Source organism: Elephas maximus, chromosome 2 (assembly GCF_024166365.1).
Source record: "Elephas maximus indicus isolate mEleMax1 chromosome 2, mEleMax1 primary haplotype, whole genome shotgun sequence".
In the NCBI taxonomy this organism is placed as follows: Eukaryota; Metazoa; Chordata; class Mammalia; order Proboscidea; family Elephantidae; genus Elephas; species Elephas maximus.
In genome coordinates, this window is record NC_064820.1 from 77,009,932 (window position 1) to 77,029,753 (window position 19,822).

The following is a 19,822-nucleotide window of genomic DNA, read 5'->3' on the forward strand; positions in this document are numbered from 1 at the left end:
CATCAGCACAGATGTCATTTAGGCCTTTTAGCCATGTTTATGTTCACCATTCCTATTCAGTCTGTACGCTGAGCAAATAATCTGAGAAGCTGGACTGTATGAAGAAGAACGGGGCATCAGGATTGGAGAAAGACTCATTAACAACCTGCATTATGCAGATGACACAACCTTACTTGCTGAAAGTGAAAAGGACTTGAAGCACTTACTAATGAAGGTCAGAGACCACAGCCTTCAGTGTGGATTACACTTCAACATAAAGAAAACAAAAATCCTCACAACTGGACCAATGAGCAACATCATGATAAACGGAGAAAAGATTGAAGTTGTCAAGGATTTCGTTTAACTTGGATCCACAATCTACAACCATGGAAGCAGCAGTCAAGAAATCAAAGGACGCATTGCACTGGGTAAATCTGTTGCAAAGGACCTCTTTAAGGTGTTGAAAAGCAAAGGTGTCACCTTGAAGACTAAGGTGCGCCTGACCCAAGCCATGATATTTTCAATCACATCATATGCATGTGAAAGCTGGACAGTGAATAAAGAAGACCGAAGAAGAATTGACGCCTTTGAATTGTGGTGTTGGCGAAGAATACTGAATATACCATGGACTGCCAAAAGAACGAACAAATCTGTCTTAGAATAAGTGCAATCAGAATGCCCCTTAGAAGCAAGGATGGCGAGATGGCGTCTTACATACTTTGGACATGTTGTCAGGAGGGATCAGTCCCTGGAGAAGGGCATCATGCTTGGCAGAGTACAGGGTCAACCGGAAAGAGGAAGACCCTCAACGAGGTGGATTGACACAGTGGCTGCAACGATGAGCTCAAGCATAACAACGATTGTAAGGATGGCTCAGGACTGGGCAGTGTTTCGTTCTGTTGTGCATAGGGTCGCTATGGGTTGGAACCGACTCAACGGTGCCTAACAACAGCAACAACAACAACAACGTGTCACACCATGAGAAGTCCGGGACTCCTGGGTCATCCCTCATTGCCCAGAATCTAAGCCCTTTATGGCTCTTTGGGCAAACCTCTCCTCCCACTCCCTCCTCCCTGCTTTATTTTTCTTCATAGTACTAAAAACCATCTAAGTTATTTTTTTGCTTATTTGCCTGTTTCTTCCTGCTATAATATAAACTCCAGGCGATGATTTTTGTCTTTTTTTTTTTTTTCCTTATTGCTGTATGTTCTGCATTTGGGATGGTGTTTGGCACTTAATAGGTACTCAGTAGTGATTTTTTGATTGAATAAATCTCTGATTCAAGCTATCATTATTTTTGCCTAAACTGCAGCAGTAGCTTCTAAGTGATTTATCTACATTCATTCTCATTCTCCTTCAGCCTGATCTTGGCACTATAGTTGGAGTACATTCTTTGAACTCTAGATCAGTTTGTCACCTGTCCTGTTTAAAACATTTCAGGGGCTTCCCATTGCTCTTAAGATACCTCTGCATAGTCTGATTCCAAAGCACCTTTCAAACCTAGTTCACACCAGGTTTTTTTTTATTCTTTCTACATCAGAGACTTTGGCCCTTTTGTTGCCAGACTTCCTCCAGTCTAGGCTTTGTATGTACTTACTCCCTTCTTCACATAATTGATGCCTACTTATTCTTTTTTTTTTTTTTTTTTTGTGGTCACTTCTTCATTGATGTCTTAATGTCTCTGGCTAGGTCAAAGACACCTATTATAATCTCTCTCAGTACCGTGTATCTTTTTGTAATATTTATAAAATTTCATAATTATTCATTTTTATAATTTGTTTCTGTGTTCCCCTGTTAGACAATATTCTGTTGTAGCCCAGTGCTCAGCACAGAGCCTGGCACAATTAGATACTCTTATTTCCTGAAGAAGTGAGTGACAAAGAAAGGATGAAAAGATAGACACATTAAAATACACCATACACTAAGGGCTTTGCATACATTAATTATCTCATTTAACTCTTGAAACTCTAAGTCCCATTTTAAAGATGAGAAAATTTGGACCCAGAAATGTTACACAACTTTCTAAGTCCTTGTCTCCTTCTCTGCTGCCTTTCTTCCCTTTCCTTCAACAGTTTTATTAAGGTTTAATTAACATACAATAAACCACACTATTTAAAGTGTACAGTTTGATACATTTTTACATGTATATACAATCATGAAACCATCACAATCAAGATAGTGAACATATTCATCATCTCCTTTGCAATCCCTTGCTCCCTCCCTTCCCCATCCTCCCATGCCTAAGGAGACACTGATCTTCTGATATTTAGTTTGCGTTTTCTGGAATTTTATGTACTCTTTGTTTACTCTCTGTTGTCAGGCTGCTTTTATTCAGCATAATTATTTTGAGATTCATCTGTTATGTTGCATGTATCGGTAACTCATTCCTTTTTACTCTTGGGTAGTATTCCATTTTTGATTATTGCACAATTTGTTTATCCATTCATCTGTCAAGAGAAGTTATACCTATTTTTTGAATGTTGTATTATGTATATATTAATTTACTCAAACAATAGGTATTCTTTTGTCTGATTCCTGTTACTCAGCACTGTTTGTGTGAATCATACGTATTTTTATGTTTAAGTTCAGTTACTGTTCTCTTTAATATTAAATTTTATAAATTAAAATTACATATTCAGTTTCTTTAATAGTTATAGGACTATTCAGATTTTCTAGTTCTTCTTTGAGTTTGTTAAGTTATATTTTTCTAGGAATTTTCCATTTCTCCTAAACTTTTAAATTTATTGGCAAAAAGTTATTCTTAATATCGTTTTATGATCTTTTTTAATGTCTGCATGGTCAGTAGTGATGTTCTACTTTTCATTCCTGATATGAGTTATTTGTGCCTTCTCTTTTTCATGTTCAGTTTCATTTGGCATTTGTTGTTTTTAATAGTTTACAAGAACCAACTATTGGCTTTTTTGGACCTCTCTGAATCTTTGTTTTCAGTTTCATTGACTTTGTGTTTAATTTGTTGTTCTTTTCTAACTTTTTAAAATAGACGCTTAACTTAATGATTTTCAACCTTTTTTTTTTTTTTTTTAATATATTCCTTTAAGTCTATAAATTTCCCTCAAGCATTGTTTTTGCTACATCCCACCAGTTTTGAGAAGCAGGATTTCGTTTAAATATATTTTAAATTTCATTGTGCTTTCTTCCGTGGGCCCTGGGTTATTTAGAGTGTATTTCTTCATTTCAAAATATGTGTGGATTTTAAAAGGTGCATTTTTGCTATTGATTTCAAGCTTAGTTACATTGTGGTGAGAGGGAATATATTCTGTATGATTTCAGTGTTTTGAAATTGGTTGACATTTGGTTTATGGCCCAAGATAGGGTCACTTTTGGTCAGTAGTTCTGCATGTGCCTGAAAAGAATATATTTTGATTTGTTGCTATAGAATTCTGTATTCATTGGAGCAAGTTTGCTTATTCTGTTGTTCAGCTCTAATATATCCTTACTGGTTTTTGGTTTTTTTATCCTACTCATTGTATCAGTTACAGAGAGAGTTGTGTTAAAACCTGCTTGTTTTGATTGTAATTTTTGTCTCTTTATCCATGTAGTTTGGTCACTTTTTGCTTTTTGTATTTGTGGCCATGTTAGTATATGAATACAAATTTAGAACTATTATATCTTCTGGGTAAATGGAACCTTTTATCATTATGAAGTGTCCTTTTATATATCTAGCAGTGTTTTTTGCTTTGAAGTCTACTTTGTTGTTACAGCTTAAGGAGTTTGCTTTTGGTTAGTGTTTGCGTGGTATATAATTTTTTCTGTTCTTATCTGTATCTGTATGGTTTACACGTTGTCTTAGTTATATAGTGCTGCTGTAACAGAAATACCACAAGTGGGGTAGCTTTAACAAACAGAAGTTTATTTTCTCACAGTTCAGGAGGCTAGAAGTCTCAATTCAGGGCACCGGCTCTGGGGAAAGCCTTTCTCTGTCAGCTCTGGGGGAAGGTCCTTGTCTTTTCAGTTTTAATTCCTTGGCTCCTTGGTGATCATCATGTGGTGTGGCATCCGTTTTCCCTATCTCTGCCTTCCATTCTTTGCCTCATTAGCTTCCTTTATATCTCAAAGGTGATTGGCTTAAGACATACCCCACGCTGATAAGGCCTCTTTAAGATAACAAGGAAAACCCTAGTCCCGAATGGGATTACGTCCACAAACGTTAGGGGTAAGTAATTACAGCACATATTTTTTGGGACACAGTTCAATATTTAACGGATGTGTTTCTCTGTTTTTTAAAAAGCCATTTGATCATCTCTGTCCTTTAATTGGAGCACTTAGTCTAGTTACGTTTAGTGTAATTGCTCTGATATATTTGGATTCAAGCCTTCTGTCTCAGGGGTTGGGAACTTTTTCCTCTAAAGGTTCAGAAAGTAAATATTTTAGGATGTGTGGGCCACCTGCTCTCTGTTGCAACTACTCAGTCTGCTGTTTAACCATAAAAGCAGTCATGGCCAACATGTACATGAATGAGCATGATTGTGCACCAGCAAAACTTGATTTACAAAAACAAGTGATGGGCCAGATCTGGCCCATGGGGCTGTAGTTTGCTGACCCCTGTACTATTTTACTATTTGCTTTCTATTCATCCTACCTTTTTGTCCCATTAGTTCCCTTATTTTGGCTTATATATATATATATATATATTTTAATTCTATTTTTTTCCCTTTATTAGTTTAGAAGTAATACATTTCTTTACTACTCTTTTATGGAGCCCTGGTAGTGCAGTGGTTAAGTGCTTGGGTGCTAATCAAAAGGTTGGCAGTTTGAACCCGCTAACCATTCCATGGGAGAAAAGACCTGGCGATCTGCCCCCATAAAGACTACAACCTAGGAAACCCTATGGGATGGTTCTACTCTGTCATATAGGGCCACTATGAGTCGGAATCAACTTAAGGGCGTACAACAACTACAACTACTCTTTTAGTGGTTACCCTGGAGATTACAACATATTTTTGACCTGTTAACTTCTAATTATTGGTACTTTTACCCTCTTCCGGAAAATGCGAAGACCTTAGAACAGTACCCACCTCCTGACTTATATACCTTATGTACCTTTCTTCACGTGCATGTGTTTTTATTGAGCCTCTGTGTAGCAGTTACCCAGCTTGAGCAGTTACCATATCATGGTCAACGCTTGTTCCACGTTACTGGATTGTTATAAAGCAAATCTTGGATTCAGAAACATTGTGTTTTAACTGTTAGCATTTCAGATTTATCTCTAGAAGATAAAGGCTTAAAAAAAAAAAACAGTATGTTAACCCACCTAAAAATATAGTAATACTTTTCTTAAGGTCATCAAATATACAGTCAGTGCTAGATTTTTCTCAGTTGTCTCTTTCTCTCACACACACACCCCCCCTGGTTTCTTTTGATAAGGATCCCTCCAAGTCCATATGTTACGTTATTTGCTGTTTCTTTTAGTCTCTTAATTGATAGATCCCTCTTTCTCTTCCCCCTTTACTTTTGTTTTTGTTGTTGAATAAACCAGGTTATTTGTTGTGTAAAGTGTCCCAAGTCCTGGACTTTACTAATTGCATATCCATAGTTTTATTTAACATGTTTACTTGTCCTTGTATTCCCTCTAAATTGGCACTTAAATTTAGAAGCTTGATCAAATTCAGTTCAATAGTTTCACAAGAATGCTTCATAAGTGGTATTGTGTATTTCCATTGGAGGCATACAATACCTGGTTATATCTGTTTTGTGATGTTAGTGGCCGTTGATGATCATCACCTAGATCCATTATTTCATTAGGAATTTCATTTCTGAAGGATATTTTTGTTGGGAATGGAATTCTGGTTGGCAGATATTTTCTTTCACTTCCTTGAAGATCATTCCATTATCTACCATTGAGATGTTAGCTCTCAGTCTAAGGCAGCTTTTAAGGTTTTCTTTTTGTCTTTGATTATCAGGAGTTTTACTGTGATATGACTAGGTGTAGATTTCTTTTTATTTATCTTTGTAGGGTTTATTGGGCTTCTTGGATTTGTGGCTTGATGTTTTTGTGGCCAGTTTTGGTAACTCTCTATTATTATCTCTTCAAATATTGCTTCCACCCCGTACTTTCTCTCTTTACACATATGTTGACTTTCTTACTCTGTCCTTATGTCTCTCTTGTTTTCTGTTCTTTTGTCTCTCTGAACTTCATTCTGGGATCGAGTCTTCTCATCTGTCTTCTAGTTTACTAATTCTTACTACAGTATATCAAATCTTCTGCTGGGCCTATCCATTGAGATATTAATTTTTGTTATTGTATTTTTTCACATCTAGAATTTACACTTTTCAAATTTGCTGTTTTCTCCCCACTTCTTTTAAATGATTCCCAGTTTTCTACTGAAATTCTTGATCTAGTTTATTATCTCGTTGACCATAATACATAAACTCACGGTTTAAGCTTGGTAACCTCAACATTTGGAACTCTGCTAACTTGTTTCTGCTAGATTTTATTCGTGTTGTCTTGTTTCTTTATGTGCCTAGCTGCTTAATCAATGTTTATAGGATGTCCATAAGTGTCCAACAGCAAGGTTTGAAAAGATCTGGTTTGTAGTTCCTATGAGGACATGCTATTTTATGTTTCAACCTTTTTCCTGGGATGTTGCCTTTTGGAGTCTCAGTTTAAAGGGCATGGGATTTACCGTGCTTCCTGCCTTTGGCAGACCTGACCTCTGTCTGCCTTACTCCTTGAGGCTATCAAAAGCTCTGCTCCACTTACTTAGCCTCTCAGCTGCCTCTTCTAGATGTCCCCAAGGGAAAAGCTGCCCCATGTACCTGGCTCACTTCTCTGGGTATCCTTCTCTTGGCTCTCGGCCTGCTGATTTTTAACTGCCTTTTTAACTCTAGGAAGCATTTTAATCATCACCCTCTCCCCTTTCTTTAGTCCAGTTATTCTCAGTGGGAGGCTTTTGTCTCACTTGTCTAGTTCAGTATTACTGGAAATCGAACAACTTTTTTTGCAGCTTGAGCTTATCCGTTAAAATATTAACATTTCTTCCTGTATTTATTTTTTTAAATTATGGAAGTATTAGCCTTGTATTATAGTGTATTAAAAAAGTACAGAAAAGTGTAAAGGAGCAGAAAAAAGTCACAGTGCCACTAGTGAGAGGCAGTTACCATTAATATTTCCTTTTAGTTAGAGAGGCTTTTTTTTTTTTTGTGGAAATGGGTTTGGGAAAGAGTTTGGAGATGAGTTTAGTTTGGATACTGTATGAGGTGATTAAAATATCCAAGTATAGTTATGATTGCGGCAGTTAGAAATATTGAACGGATAGTTTGGTGCAAGAGTAGTGTGGAGATTTGGATTTGGACATTAGAAGGAAAGAGTTCAGTTGAACCTAGCAAAGTAAATGGAAGAGCAGTGGTGGTTGTAGAACGTTAAAGGCTGCACAGACTAAGAAGGGCCAGGGATAAGTATGAAAAATGTGAGACTGGAACTTAAGTTTTGTAGTATTACAAAGGGCCAAGACAACCTCATAGTTTGTATTTACAGGTTGTCTGTGGAATAATTTACTTTACTTTTATTCTATATTTTATAGCTTTGGTTGAAAATTTTAAACCCAAAATTCTGTATGCCAGATGTTGTTGTTAGGTACTGTTGAGTTGGTTCCAACTCATAGTGATCCTGTGAACAACAGAATGAAACACTGCTCGGTCCTGTGCCATCCTCATAATCATAGTTACGCCCATTGTAGCAGCCACTGTGTCAGCCCATCTCGTTGAGAGCCTTCCTCTTTTTCACTGACCCTCTACTTCAGCAAGCATGATGTCTTTCTCCAGGCACTGATCCCTCCTGATACCATTTCCAAAGTAGGTGAGACAGTCTTGCCATCCTTGTTTCTAAGGAGCATTCTGGTTGTACTTCTTCCAAGATAGATTTGTTCATTCTTTCAGCAGTCCATGGTATATTCAATATTCTTTGCGAACACCACAATTCAAAGGCATCCATTCTTCTTCTTTATTATTCATTGTCCAGCTTTTGCATACTTACAAGGTAATTGAAAACACCATGGCTTGGATCAGGCATACCTTAGTCTTCAAGGTGACATCTTTGCATTTCAACACATTAAAGAGGTCTTCTGCGGCAGATTTGCCTAATGCAATGCATCTTTTGACGTATAGTGGTTATATAAAACACAGTTTTTAAGCTGAGTTACTTATTTTAGATCTAGTCATGAAATAAATTAAGCCCTGAAATTCAGTATCTCTGACTTGCTGATGATTCGTATTTAGTTTTATGCAAATGACTATCATCAATCTCATGTTCTATTAAATGTGCATCGTAATGACACGAGAATGTTGAGGAATAATAAAACCATGTTAAGTATAGAAGGGAAATATTAAATACAAATGACATCACAGTTTACAGAGACAGAGAATACAAAATGCAGCACTCTTGTACTTGCTGTTCAAATAACCTTTGGCACTAAAGAAAAAAAGGGTCGTAAACTCATTTAAGTTTCTTGGGTCATATAAATTCTCTTAGCTCTATACCACACATGTGCACAAAGGGCATTTAAAGACAGCCAGAATTCCTAACTTCATAGCTACTTGTTTTTAGCATATGACTTAAGGTATCTTTTTGCTTCTGTGTTTTTAATTTTATTTTGACAATTTGGTTATGTTTTTGGTCACTAAAAAAAAAAAAAAAAACAGCTATTATAATAAGAAACTTTGATTTAACAGAGCCACAATAGAAGAAACATATTCCAGGTCAATGACAAAACTAGCAAAATCAGCAAGCAATTATTCACAACTTGGGTAAGTTAATATCTTCCTTTTTTTCAGCTTTCGTTTAGTAGAGTTCTTGAGAATATTAGGTTACCATTGAGGATATAGTAGTTTATAATTTTAGTAATACTTATTTAAAATTTATCTCTGTATATGAATATGCTCTTGATGTTTTGAATGGATAGAAAATATAATTGAATTTACTGGATCAGTTAATGTAGTCAAAGTAAATGAAACTTATTTTTTTCCCTTTATTAAACTACATGGTCATTCAATAGTGTAATTTTGAGATTACAAATGCTGTGTGTTACTCATGTGCAAAATACTTACTGTAGTTTTTTAAAGTTCATTTAAATTCTGTTGCTGTTTAATAGTGATCTTTAAAAACTCACTTTAAAGTTTGATAAATAAAATTTTATTGAAAATGATTAAAATGCATTAAAACATCTTATTTTATGGACTATCATTAAATATCAAAAATTTGCTCTGAAGAAATTGTTCTTTGAAAAGTGAAATTAATAATAAGAATATATTTAAAATGAGATGTGCTCATAGGCATAACAACTGGGAAAAGAATAATTGTATAACCTGAACATAATTCTGGAAGGAATAATTGTGTGATCTGGTTTAATAATCTGTAATTGGGGAAAGGTTATATTTTAGCTAAGATGTTGAAATAAAGTGATTTTAAAAGATTTTTACAGTGATGTAAAGTTCAAGATTCCTCTAGATCTGAGATTCTGATGAGTCTGTGAATCCCTGAAATTCTGTGCAAAATTTTGTGTAGGTATCAATGCTTATTTTTATTGAAGAGGGTTTATAACAATTATCAGATTGACAATTGGTTCTGTGATCCAAAAAATGAGTAAGGATGACTGTTTTGTAGAAAGTCTTCTATAGTGAGGTTGAATGAGTTTAAACAAAAGCCTTTATACTTTGTGGTCTGGGCAAAGAAGAATTGGAATCTCAGTTCATCTTCAGGGTAGTGGCACTGTCCATTGTGTAAGTGCTGACAGCCTGTAGCTAGGAAGACCTGCTGCTGCCCTGCACTATAGCTGGAAAGGCTTGGGAGCTACCACCTTTTTCACTTAGAGAATCGAGGGGAACGGTAGTTGATAGTTATTTTTGTTTTTTTTCTCCTGGTTTGTCCTCCAGTCCCTTACCCCTTTGCCCCCTTCCCTCAACCCCAAGTTTCTTCTTCCTTCTTTTTCCATCTACATCTTAACTTTTCTGGCAGCTTCCTTTTTCTAGAGACTCATGTTTTTGACATGCTTCTGCTGAAACATAATTTCTTCTTTATTGACCACAGTAGAAGGGCCAGGAAGTAACTGGAGTAACAAAGGGTGGATTTAACTAATTGGCTATGATTTTATTATAGAAAATTTTACCCTATTCTTAGTTATAAGGGAGGAGTTAGAAAGAGCATGGATTGACTTCAGCTGTGTCTTGTAACAACAAAGCTGCACTTTTGTCTTTGGAATGTGTGCTTTTCATAAATAACAGGTAGTACTTTTTGCATTAGTGTCATCTCTTCTAATAAGGATTGTGAATGTTAATGTTCTTGCTTACTGATGCATATTTTAGGAAGAAATTGAGTTTTGTTTTTCTGTATTCAGTTGTACTTAAGCATATTTTATACTTCTTGGTTTTCCTAGTGCTTATTTTACATTAATGCGTATGACTTGACCAGTAAAAAAGGCATGTAGATCAGACTTTTAAAAATTGCATGATATTTGGAATTCATTAAGGAAACTTACGTTTAAAGAAATCTTATGTTGAACCTTTTTTGCAGTGTAAAGAATCCTTTGGTAAAGTAAGGGAACACCTACCTGCTTTGTAAAGTCTAGACTATCATATATCAGGTTTACTTGAAGTAAAGTGCATGTATTTTGGTACTGTAGTGAGTGGATTCTTCTCAGGTATCTTTTCCTTTTGAAATTTTCCATCCAAGTCCTTGACAGATTTAGTGATTAGATTTTTAAAACGTGAGATGACATCTAATCAAAACAGTCCTATTCTAAGGATTTTAATTATCCACTTAGACCTTCTTTATTATTACATAAAGTGATTGTTGCAAGTTAGCTTTCCTACTGGGTAGGAAATGTGATAATAGGCATAAAGTCATATAGTTGGCCCTCTGTACCCGTGAGTTCTGCATGTGCAGATTCAACCAACTGTGGGTTGAAAATATTTGAGGGAAAAAACAACCAGACTTTTTTATTCTGGTCATTATTCCCTAAACAATACAGTATAACAGTTATTTACATAGCATTTACATTGTATTAGATATTGTTAGTAATCTAGAGATGATTTAAAGTATATGGGAGGGTGCAAATACTACTTCATTTTATATAAGAGACTTGAGAATCCTCAGATTTTGGTATTTGTGGGGCAGTAGGGGGGTCTTGGAACCAAAAACCCCCGTGGATACCGAGGGGCGACTGTGTTAGAATAAGTAATTACTTTCTCTGCCCTCTTGCTTTAGTGATCATTGTTGAAATTTGTCTTCTGTTATTAATTTTATTGTAGAGACCACTTTAAAGCAAGTGGTGGTGAAAATATCAGAGGAAATATCTGAACAAAGCATGGGATAAAATCATCCTTAGATTATTGTCTGCTGAGCAAAGTAGTTTAAACTAGCCATTGGCATCCTAAATACTTTCCATGATCTGATAATGCAGTAATCCTTGGATATATTTGAGCCTGCTAAAAATTTAAAATTCTCAATATTGAGAAAAAGGGGTAGGAAAGTATATCATTTATCCTGTACTCTTTGTAAGAAGGGAAATAAATCTACTAGTATATAATTGAGGTACACAGGTAAAGTTATGATGTCCAAGCAAAAGTTTCAGGTAAGTACGCTGAAATCTTAATACAGTCATTAATGATGAAGACATTTTAAAAATCACATATATAAATTTTAGTTTTGTGTGTTTAAATTCAGAGAAACTTTATTTTTAGATAAACATTTTAAATGAATACTAAGTAGTCTAACATTGAAAATTAATAATATTTTATCAACAGATCAATCAGTAGTGATAGAAAGGCTTCTGATGCAAATCTAAATAACCAAATCACCTCTGAGAATAATGTGATAGAATTAAATCAGAAGGGCCCTGGACAGACCTGTGATAGTCTACCCATTTCTATGTACCTGAGGTCCAAAAATATTTTAAATAATTAACCAAGGATTGAGAAATCAAAGTCAGTCTGTCAGTCATTTCATTCATGATTTATTTTAGCTTCATTTTTTGCCTAATTAAAATTGCTGAATATGGCATTACTGTTTCCATTGGCTCCATTATTCACCTACATATTCCTTTCCTCTAGAACATTTGCAGCAATGTGGGATGTGTTCAAGACATCTACAGAGAAATTAGCAAATTGTCATCTGGATCTCGTTAGAAAATTACAAGAATTAATAAAGGAAATTCAGAAGTATGGAGAAGAACAAGTAAAATCTCATAAAAAGGTATCACTTTTTTTCTTGCTAAAGTATTGATTGGTCACATATTGAGTACTGTAGACTACAGTCATTTTGGTTAATCATTTTATACCAACAGACTAAAGAAGAAGTTGCAGGAACTCTGGAAGCTGTCCAGACTATTCAGAGCATAACTCAGGCTCTCCAGAAATCCAAGGAAAATTATAATGCCAAGTGTGTAGAACAGGAGCGTTTGAAAAAGGAAGGAGCTACGCAAAGAGAAATTGAAAAGGTAATCATGATAAAAATAACAACTGTGGTTTCAAAGTGCCTCCACATAAAAGACTGCATTTACTCTTACAGACTCTCAAGAATGATCATGTTTTAAAGATGAAGACATTGTGCCTCAGAGTGTTAGTGACTTACCTAAGTAACACAGAAGTAGATTTGTAAAATATATTGTGTATAGTAGGTTATAGTATATATAGTTAGATTAGCAAACACATATAAACGATTTGTTTATGTTATGTTTATGTTTATGTTAACAGTACATTTACAGAATATTTTTATAGTAAGATAATTGTTGAAATCCTGCTTGCTTCAAAAAAGTAAACATTTTTTGAAGCAAGTTCTTGCTATATTTAGAAAGATATAGGTATTTGAAAATAAACTTTATATGTATGTTGTCGGAAATTCATTGCTGACTTTGAGCAATCCTTATGTAGTATTGTGGTAAACCACAACCCTTTCCCTCACTCAGTGTTTTAGTTGGAAGTTTTTTTCCGCTTTCAAAGCAGTTTAAACCAACCCTTCACTTGTTCAATGTGGTATATCTCATTTAGGAATGTGAGCCATAGGGAGTGATAATTTTGAAAACTTTTTAAAGTATTTGAAATATCTAGTAAAAAAAAACACAAATTATATGTATATTATGATTATAACTTTAAAAATGTATATTTTGTTGTTAGTTACCATCGAGTTGAATCTGACTCATGGCAGTCCTGTGTGTGTAGAGTAGAACTGCTCCATAAGGCTTTCCAGGCTGTGACCTTTCAGAAGCAGATTGCCAGGCCTGCCTTTGAGGTGCCTCTGAGTGGGTTTGAGCTGCCAGCCTTTTGGTTAGTAGTTGAGTGCTTACCATTTGTGCCACCCAGAGTCTCCTTGCACCTTTCATTCCAGACATAGCAATTATGAATAAAATATACAAAGGGAGAACAAAACAAAATAACAGAATCCAATAAGAAGAGCATTATCTCTGTGGAACAGAGACCCAAAATGGGAAGTAGGTATTGACTGACAGTCTTGTTGGACTCAGAGTTCTAAGGTGGGCAGTAGAATTAGGCTTGTGTGGTAAACAAATGTTCCCCACTTGAGATGAGGGACCAGGAGCTCAGCTCACTCTTCGAAGCTATAGGTAGGGATAAGAGAAGGCTTTGGGCCTACTGACTGTGTCTAAAGCTTTCTTGGAAGTTGGGGGTTGTCCTCTGTTCAAAGGACAGAGACATTGTCCTGATCAGGAATCAGTACATGAATACACTGGCTGTATCCCCAATATTCTTATATGGAAGTAATTAAAAACTACCTTTATAAGACTGATTCTAGTTTGGGGTCTTGGAGAGTTTTCAAGAGATAATCTGAAAACTGCTAGGTAGAAGGATTGGTGAGCATAAAGGGTAGAGCATGACACAACAACACATTGTATTCTGTGGAGTTGTTTAGCAGTAGTGATGGAGGGAGGGAGAGAAGGGGGGGCGATAAACAAAAATTGTCACATGTGGAACGAGCAAACTGCCAAAATTCTATAGTATATCTAAAAAATCTAATATTAAGACCACCAATAAATTTAACAATTGGAATGAGAATTTTCTTAGTTATCTAGTGCTGCTATAACAGAAATGTGGATGGCTTTAGAACAGAAATTAATTTTTCCACAGTTTAGGAGGCTAGAAGTCCAAATTTAGGGTTCTGGCTTTAGGGGAAGGCTTTGTCTCTGTGTAGGCTCTGGAGGAAAGTCCTTGACTCTTCAGACTTCTTTTTCCTGGTTCCTTGGAGATCTCCACATGGCTTGGAATCTATCTTCCCCCATTTCTACTTGCTTAATCTCCTCCTTTTATGTTTGGTAAGAGATTGACTCAAGACATACTCTGCACTAATCTTGCCTTATTACCATAACAAAGGCAACCCAATTCCCAAGTGGGATTATAACCACAGACATAGAGTTTAGGATTTACAGCACATATTTTGGGGGGACACAATTCAATCCATAACAAGAATTCACTCCAGATGAAATTTAAATTTACAGAACAGATGAACGAAACCATTTATGTGTTTTGAGGATGTCCAAAGAGATAAGTGAATAGAACTCTTGTATTAAAGAAGATTAAGAAATTAAAAGCAGCAGAATAAAATAAGATCTCATAGATAGGAAAAGTAGTTAATTGGAAAGCCTGAAAATGAAAAAAAATATAGTTACTGAGTTTAAACAAAACAAAACAAAACAATAGAGACGACAAACTTTAGACTCGATATAGTCAAAGAGTGAATTCGAAGGAATTCACCCAGAATATAGAACAGAGATCAGAGGTTACCAAAATCCATCTAATATGCTTTTCAGAAGAAAGAACAAATTGAGGGAATGGTGGGCAAGTAATATTTAAAAAGTTAACAGTTCGGAATTTTCCAGAATTGAAGAAATTAACGAATGCTCAGATTGAAAGTACATTTTAGTAATTAAGCAAGTTAAATAAAGTTAAATTCAGACCTAGACACCAGGAAAAAGAGAATATTAAAAGCTACCAGGTATCTTTTTTTCTTCACATTTCTGAAATCAAAGTGCATCTTCAGCTGATGCTATCCTATAATCACTGTTGGTCCGGTGGCATTTTGGCATAGTTGTCATTGCCTTATGAACTTGGCTGTTATTTCTGGTGGCATGGTTAGACAACTGCAACTCTTTGATGTTTCACTTAACAGAACATTTAAGAATCATTTGAGGAAGGAGTAAGAATTCTGATTGTTGTCTGAAAACATTTTATGACACCGTTTGGTGAGATCAAGAAAGTGTATGCATTAGTGCTTGGAATAAAATCTGGAGGTAATAGTGGAGCAAGTGTATTTAAAAAATGCTGTATCAGTAATACTTTTTTTTAATTGTGCTTTAGGTGAAGGTTTACAGAACAAATTAGTTTCCCATTCAATAGTTTATATACAAATTGTTCCATGACCTAGGTTGCATTCCCCGCAATGTGTCAGCACTCCCCCCATCACCATCCTGAGTTCCCTGTTTCCATTCGTCTGGTTTTCCTGCTCCTACCTGCCTTCTCATCTTTACTTTTGGGCATACGTTGTCCTTTTGGTCTAATGTAGATGATTGTTCTAAGGAGCACTTTCCTCACCTGTGTTATTGTTCATAAGTCTGTTATTTGACTGAAAGTTGATCTCTGGGAATGGCTTCAGTTCCAAGTTAGAAGGGTATGCAAGGGCTGTAGTCTTGGAGGTTCCTCCAGTCTCTCTCAGACTAGTAAAGCTGGTCTTTTTTTTATGAATTTGAATTTTGTTCTACATTTTTTTACCTCACTCTAACTGGGACCTTCTGTTGTGTTCCTGGTCAAATTGGTCGGTAATAGTAGTCGGGCACCATCTAGTTCTTCTGGTCTCAGGCAGGTGGATACTGTGGTTCCTGTGGTCCATTAGTCCTTTGGACTAATTGTTCCCTTGAGTCTTCTGTTTTCTTCACACTCCTTTGCTTCAGATGGAAAGAAACCAATGATTGTATCTTAGATGGCCTCTTGTAAGCTTTTAAGACCCCAGATGCTACTCACCAAAGTAGGTTGTGGAATGTTTCTTTATGAACTGTGTATGCCAATTGACCTAGATGCCCCCCAGGACTATGGTCCTTAGCCTTTAAGCCCAGTAACTCAGTCCCGCAAGGGTTTTGTCCAGGTTGTTTCCATGACTGTGCCCCTGTGTGGTATATTAAATATATGAATATGCATTCAGCACATAGTAATAGTCTCTATATGGAAAAAAACAGAACTCTGTTATCCCTGAATATGAAAGTAATTCAGAAGGATCACAATCTGAATATGAAGAAGATTGAGGGTTTCTCTAACAATTCATTTCACTTACTTTGCTTTTTAGTCTACATCACAAAGCAGTGATATAGAATAATATTTTACCTCTAAGTTTAAAGAGTTCTTTCAATAAGTGTAAGATAAAAACTCTAAGTGATAAGAAAGCATTGTACTATGGTTTAGTTGACAGCATTTTTGTGTTTTAGTGGTACACAAGATAATGATGCTCCTTTCAATCAGTGGTATCCTAGATTTGATGGGAAAACAGTAGTGAAGTATGTATGTTAATTTAAGGATAACTACTAAAAGGACAAAAGTATAATCTAAATCTTCTAAATCGGCAAAAAGAAGAGAAGATATAATTTTTTTTTATTAATCCAAAAGAAGAGAGGGATGGAGGAAACAAAGAAGCAAAGAAAAAGAATGATAAATGGAAAACTCAAAATAAGTTGAGAGAAATAAGTCCAAGTATATCAATAATCATGTTACTGTTTTTGTTAGCTGCCTCCCTGACTCATGGTGACCCCATGCACAATGGGTTTTCATTAGCTGATTGTCTTAGTCATCCATGTTGCTCTAACAGAAATAACACGAGTGGATAGCGTTAACAAAGAGAAGTTTATTCTCTCATAGGCCAGTAGGCTAGAAGTCCGATTTGAGGGCATTGGCTCCAGGGGAAGGCTTTCTCTCTTTTTCGGCTCTAGAGGAAGGTCCTTGTGGTGCATCAGTCTTCCCTTGGACTAAGAGCATCTCGGCACAGGAACCTCAGGTCCAAAGGATACACTGTGTTCCCAACGCTGCTTTCTTGGTGGTATGAGGTCCCCCTGTCCCTCTGCTTGCTTCTCTCTTTTATATCTCGAAAGGGATTGGCTTAAGACACTTTCTAATCTTGTAGATCTCATCAGTATAACTGCCACTAATCCATCTTACTGCATCGTAGTGATAGAATTTACAACACATAGGGAAATCTCATCAAATGACAAAATGGTGGACAATCACACAATACTGGGAATCATGGCCTAAACAAGTTGACAGATATTTTTGGGGGACACAATCCATGACACTGATTTTTGGAAGTAGATTGCCAGACCTTTCTTCCTAGTGTATCTTAATCTGGAAGCTCTGCTGAAACCTGTTCAGCATCATAGCAACACATAAGGCTGCACTGATAGACAGGTGGTGGTTGTGCTGGAAGTGCATAGCCTGGGAATCAAACCCATGTCTCCTGCATGGAAGGTAAGAATTCTACCACTGGACCACCACTGCCTTCACCAATAATCATAATGCATATAAATGAATTAGACTTCCCCAATAATAGATTGTCATATTGGAAAAAATACTAGGTAAAACTAATTGTTCAGCAATAGGAGAATGTTTCATACGATGATACACTATACAGCAGTTCAAATAATGAACTATATGGGGTGAAATGATGGGTCTGGGATTTAAAATACACTAGTCAAAAAAAGGAGCCCTGGTGGTGCAGTGGCTAAGAACTTGGCTGCTAACCAAAAGATTGGCAGTTCAAATCCTCCACCTGCTCCTTGGAAACCATATGGGGCAGTTCTACGCTGTCTTATAGGGTCGCTATGAAGTGGAATCAACTCAGCGGCAACGGGTTTACGGGGTTTAGCCAAAAAAAAGTTGGAGGGGAGGAATAGATGAAATCTTGAAGCTAGATGATGGGTACGTGGGGGTTTATTACACTTTTTGCGTGAATACTTGATTTCTATTATAGAAACTCCAAAAAAAGGATTGAGCTAGAATTACCATATTTTTACCCAGTAACATGCTCCTTCTACGTTTGTTTGCCAACTGCGCCCTCCCCCAACGAGGTATTTTCGTAAGCATGCTTTGCTAATTTTTTTATAGCAACATGTTAATTTAAAAAAATGGAATAGCAGTGGTGCTTTAAAAAAAAAAAATTGGCATTTATGGAAAATCTCTTGTGGGGGAGGGCATAGTTGGCAAATGTAGAAGGCATGTGTTATTTGTGTAAAAATATGGTAAATGTATTAACATGGATAAATCTAAAAAAACAATGTTGGGCAAGAAAAGCAAAGTTCCATAAGCATATATAGATTTTGATAATTTTGTATAACCTTCAAGTCTTTGCAAAAAAAATGCTGTTTAATCAGTAAATAGTTTTTTTTTTTTATAGATAGCTACTATTGAGTAGATTCTGACTTATTTCATGGTGACCTTATGTATAATAAAATGAAATGTTGCTTGGTTCTACGTCATCCTCATGATCACCGACACGTTGAAGTCCATTGTTGCCACTGGTGCGCCAGTCCGTCTCACTGAGGGCCTCGCTTGCCCTCATTATCCCTCTTCTTCACCAAACATGATGTTCTCCTCCAGCGGTTGATCCCTCTCGATGACATGTCCAAAGCAAGCAAGATGGACATTGTTCTGTTGTGATCCATACGGTTTTTATTGGCCAATCTTTGGAAGTAGATTTTTAGGCCTTTCTTCCTAGTCTGTCCTAGTCTGGAAGCTTTGTTGAAACCTGTCCACCATGGGCGACCCTGCTAGTTTTTGAAATACCAGTAGCTTCCAGCATTATAGCAACACATAAGCCACTACAGTACAACAAATAGATTGGTAGTGGAAATAGGTATTTTTTTTAAAAAGTCCCTCACGGACTGAATTACTGGGCTGAGGGCTGGGGACCATGACATCTAGCTCAATTGGCATAACATAGTTTATAAAGAAAATGTTCTACATTCTGCTCTGGTGAGTAGCATTTGGGGTCTTAAAAACTTGTGAGTGGCCATCTTAGATACTCCACTGGTCCCACCCCATCTGGAGCAAGGAAGAATGAAGAAAACCAAAGATGCAAGGGAAAGATTAGTTCAAAGAACTAATGGAGCACGAGTGTGACAGCCTCCACCAGACTGAGTCCAGCACAACTAGATGGTGCCTGGCTACCACCACTGACTACTCTGACAGGGATCACAATAGAGGGTCCCAGACGGAGCTGGAGAAAAACGTAACTCACAAAATTCTAACTCACAAAAAAAGATCAGACTTACTAGTCTGCCAGAAACTGGAGAAATTCTTAGAGCATGGCCCCTGGACACCCTTTTAACTCAGTACTGAAGTCATTCCTGAGGTCCACCCTTCAGCCAAAGATTACACAGGCCCATAAAATAAAACAAGACTAAATGGGCACACCAGCTCAGGGGCAGGGATGAGAAGCCAGGAGGGGACAGGAAAGCTGGCAACAGGGAACCAAAGGTTGAAAAAGGAAGAGCGTTGACATGCCATGGGGTTGGCAGCGAATATCACAAAACAATACGTGTATTATGAGAAACTAATTTGCTCTGTAAACCTTCATCTAAAGCATAGTAAAGAAAATAAATAAAACCCGTTGCAATCGAGTCGATTCTGACTCATAGCAACCCTATAGGACAGAATAGAATAGTTTCCAGGGAACGGCTGGTGGATTCGAACTGCTGACCTTTTGGTCAGTAGCTGAGCTCTTAACTACTACACCACCAGGGCTCCAGAAATAGGTATTAGAAGTTTTAGAACATGTATGGAGAAGGTAAATACTGAACACTGGATGGGAATTACTTTTGGGGAGGGAGTGAGGGGAATGGAACTG

The 19,822-nt window shown here is 36.5% G+C and overlaps 1 protein-coding gene across 1 annotated transcript in view; it reads left to right on the forward strand.

Annotated features, from left to right (window-relative positions):
* Window positions 1–19,822, forward strand: part of FCHO2 (FCH and mu domain containing endocytic adaptor 2) — a 148,351-nt gene that overhangs the window by 36,190 nt on the left and 92,339 nt on the right. The window contains exons 3-5 of the mRNA XM_049865445.1: window positions 8,668–8,742; window positions 12,043–12,184; window positions 12,276–12,428. Of these exons, the coding sequence (XP_049721402.1) occupies window positions 8,668–8,742; window positions 12,043–12,184; window positions 12,276–12,428 (370 nt within the window). The remainder of the gene's footprint in view (window positions 1–8,667; window positions 8,743–12,042; window positions 12,185–12,275; window positions 12,429–19,822) is intronic.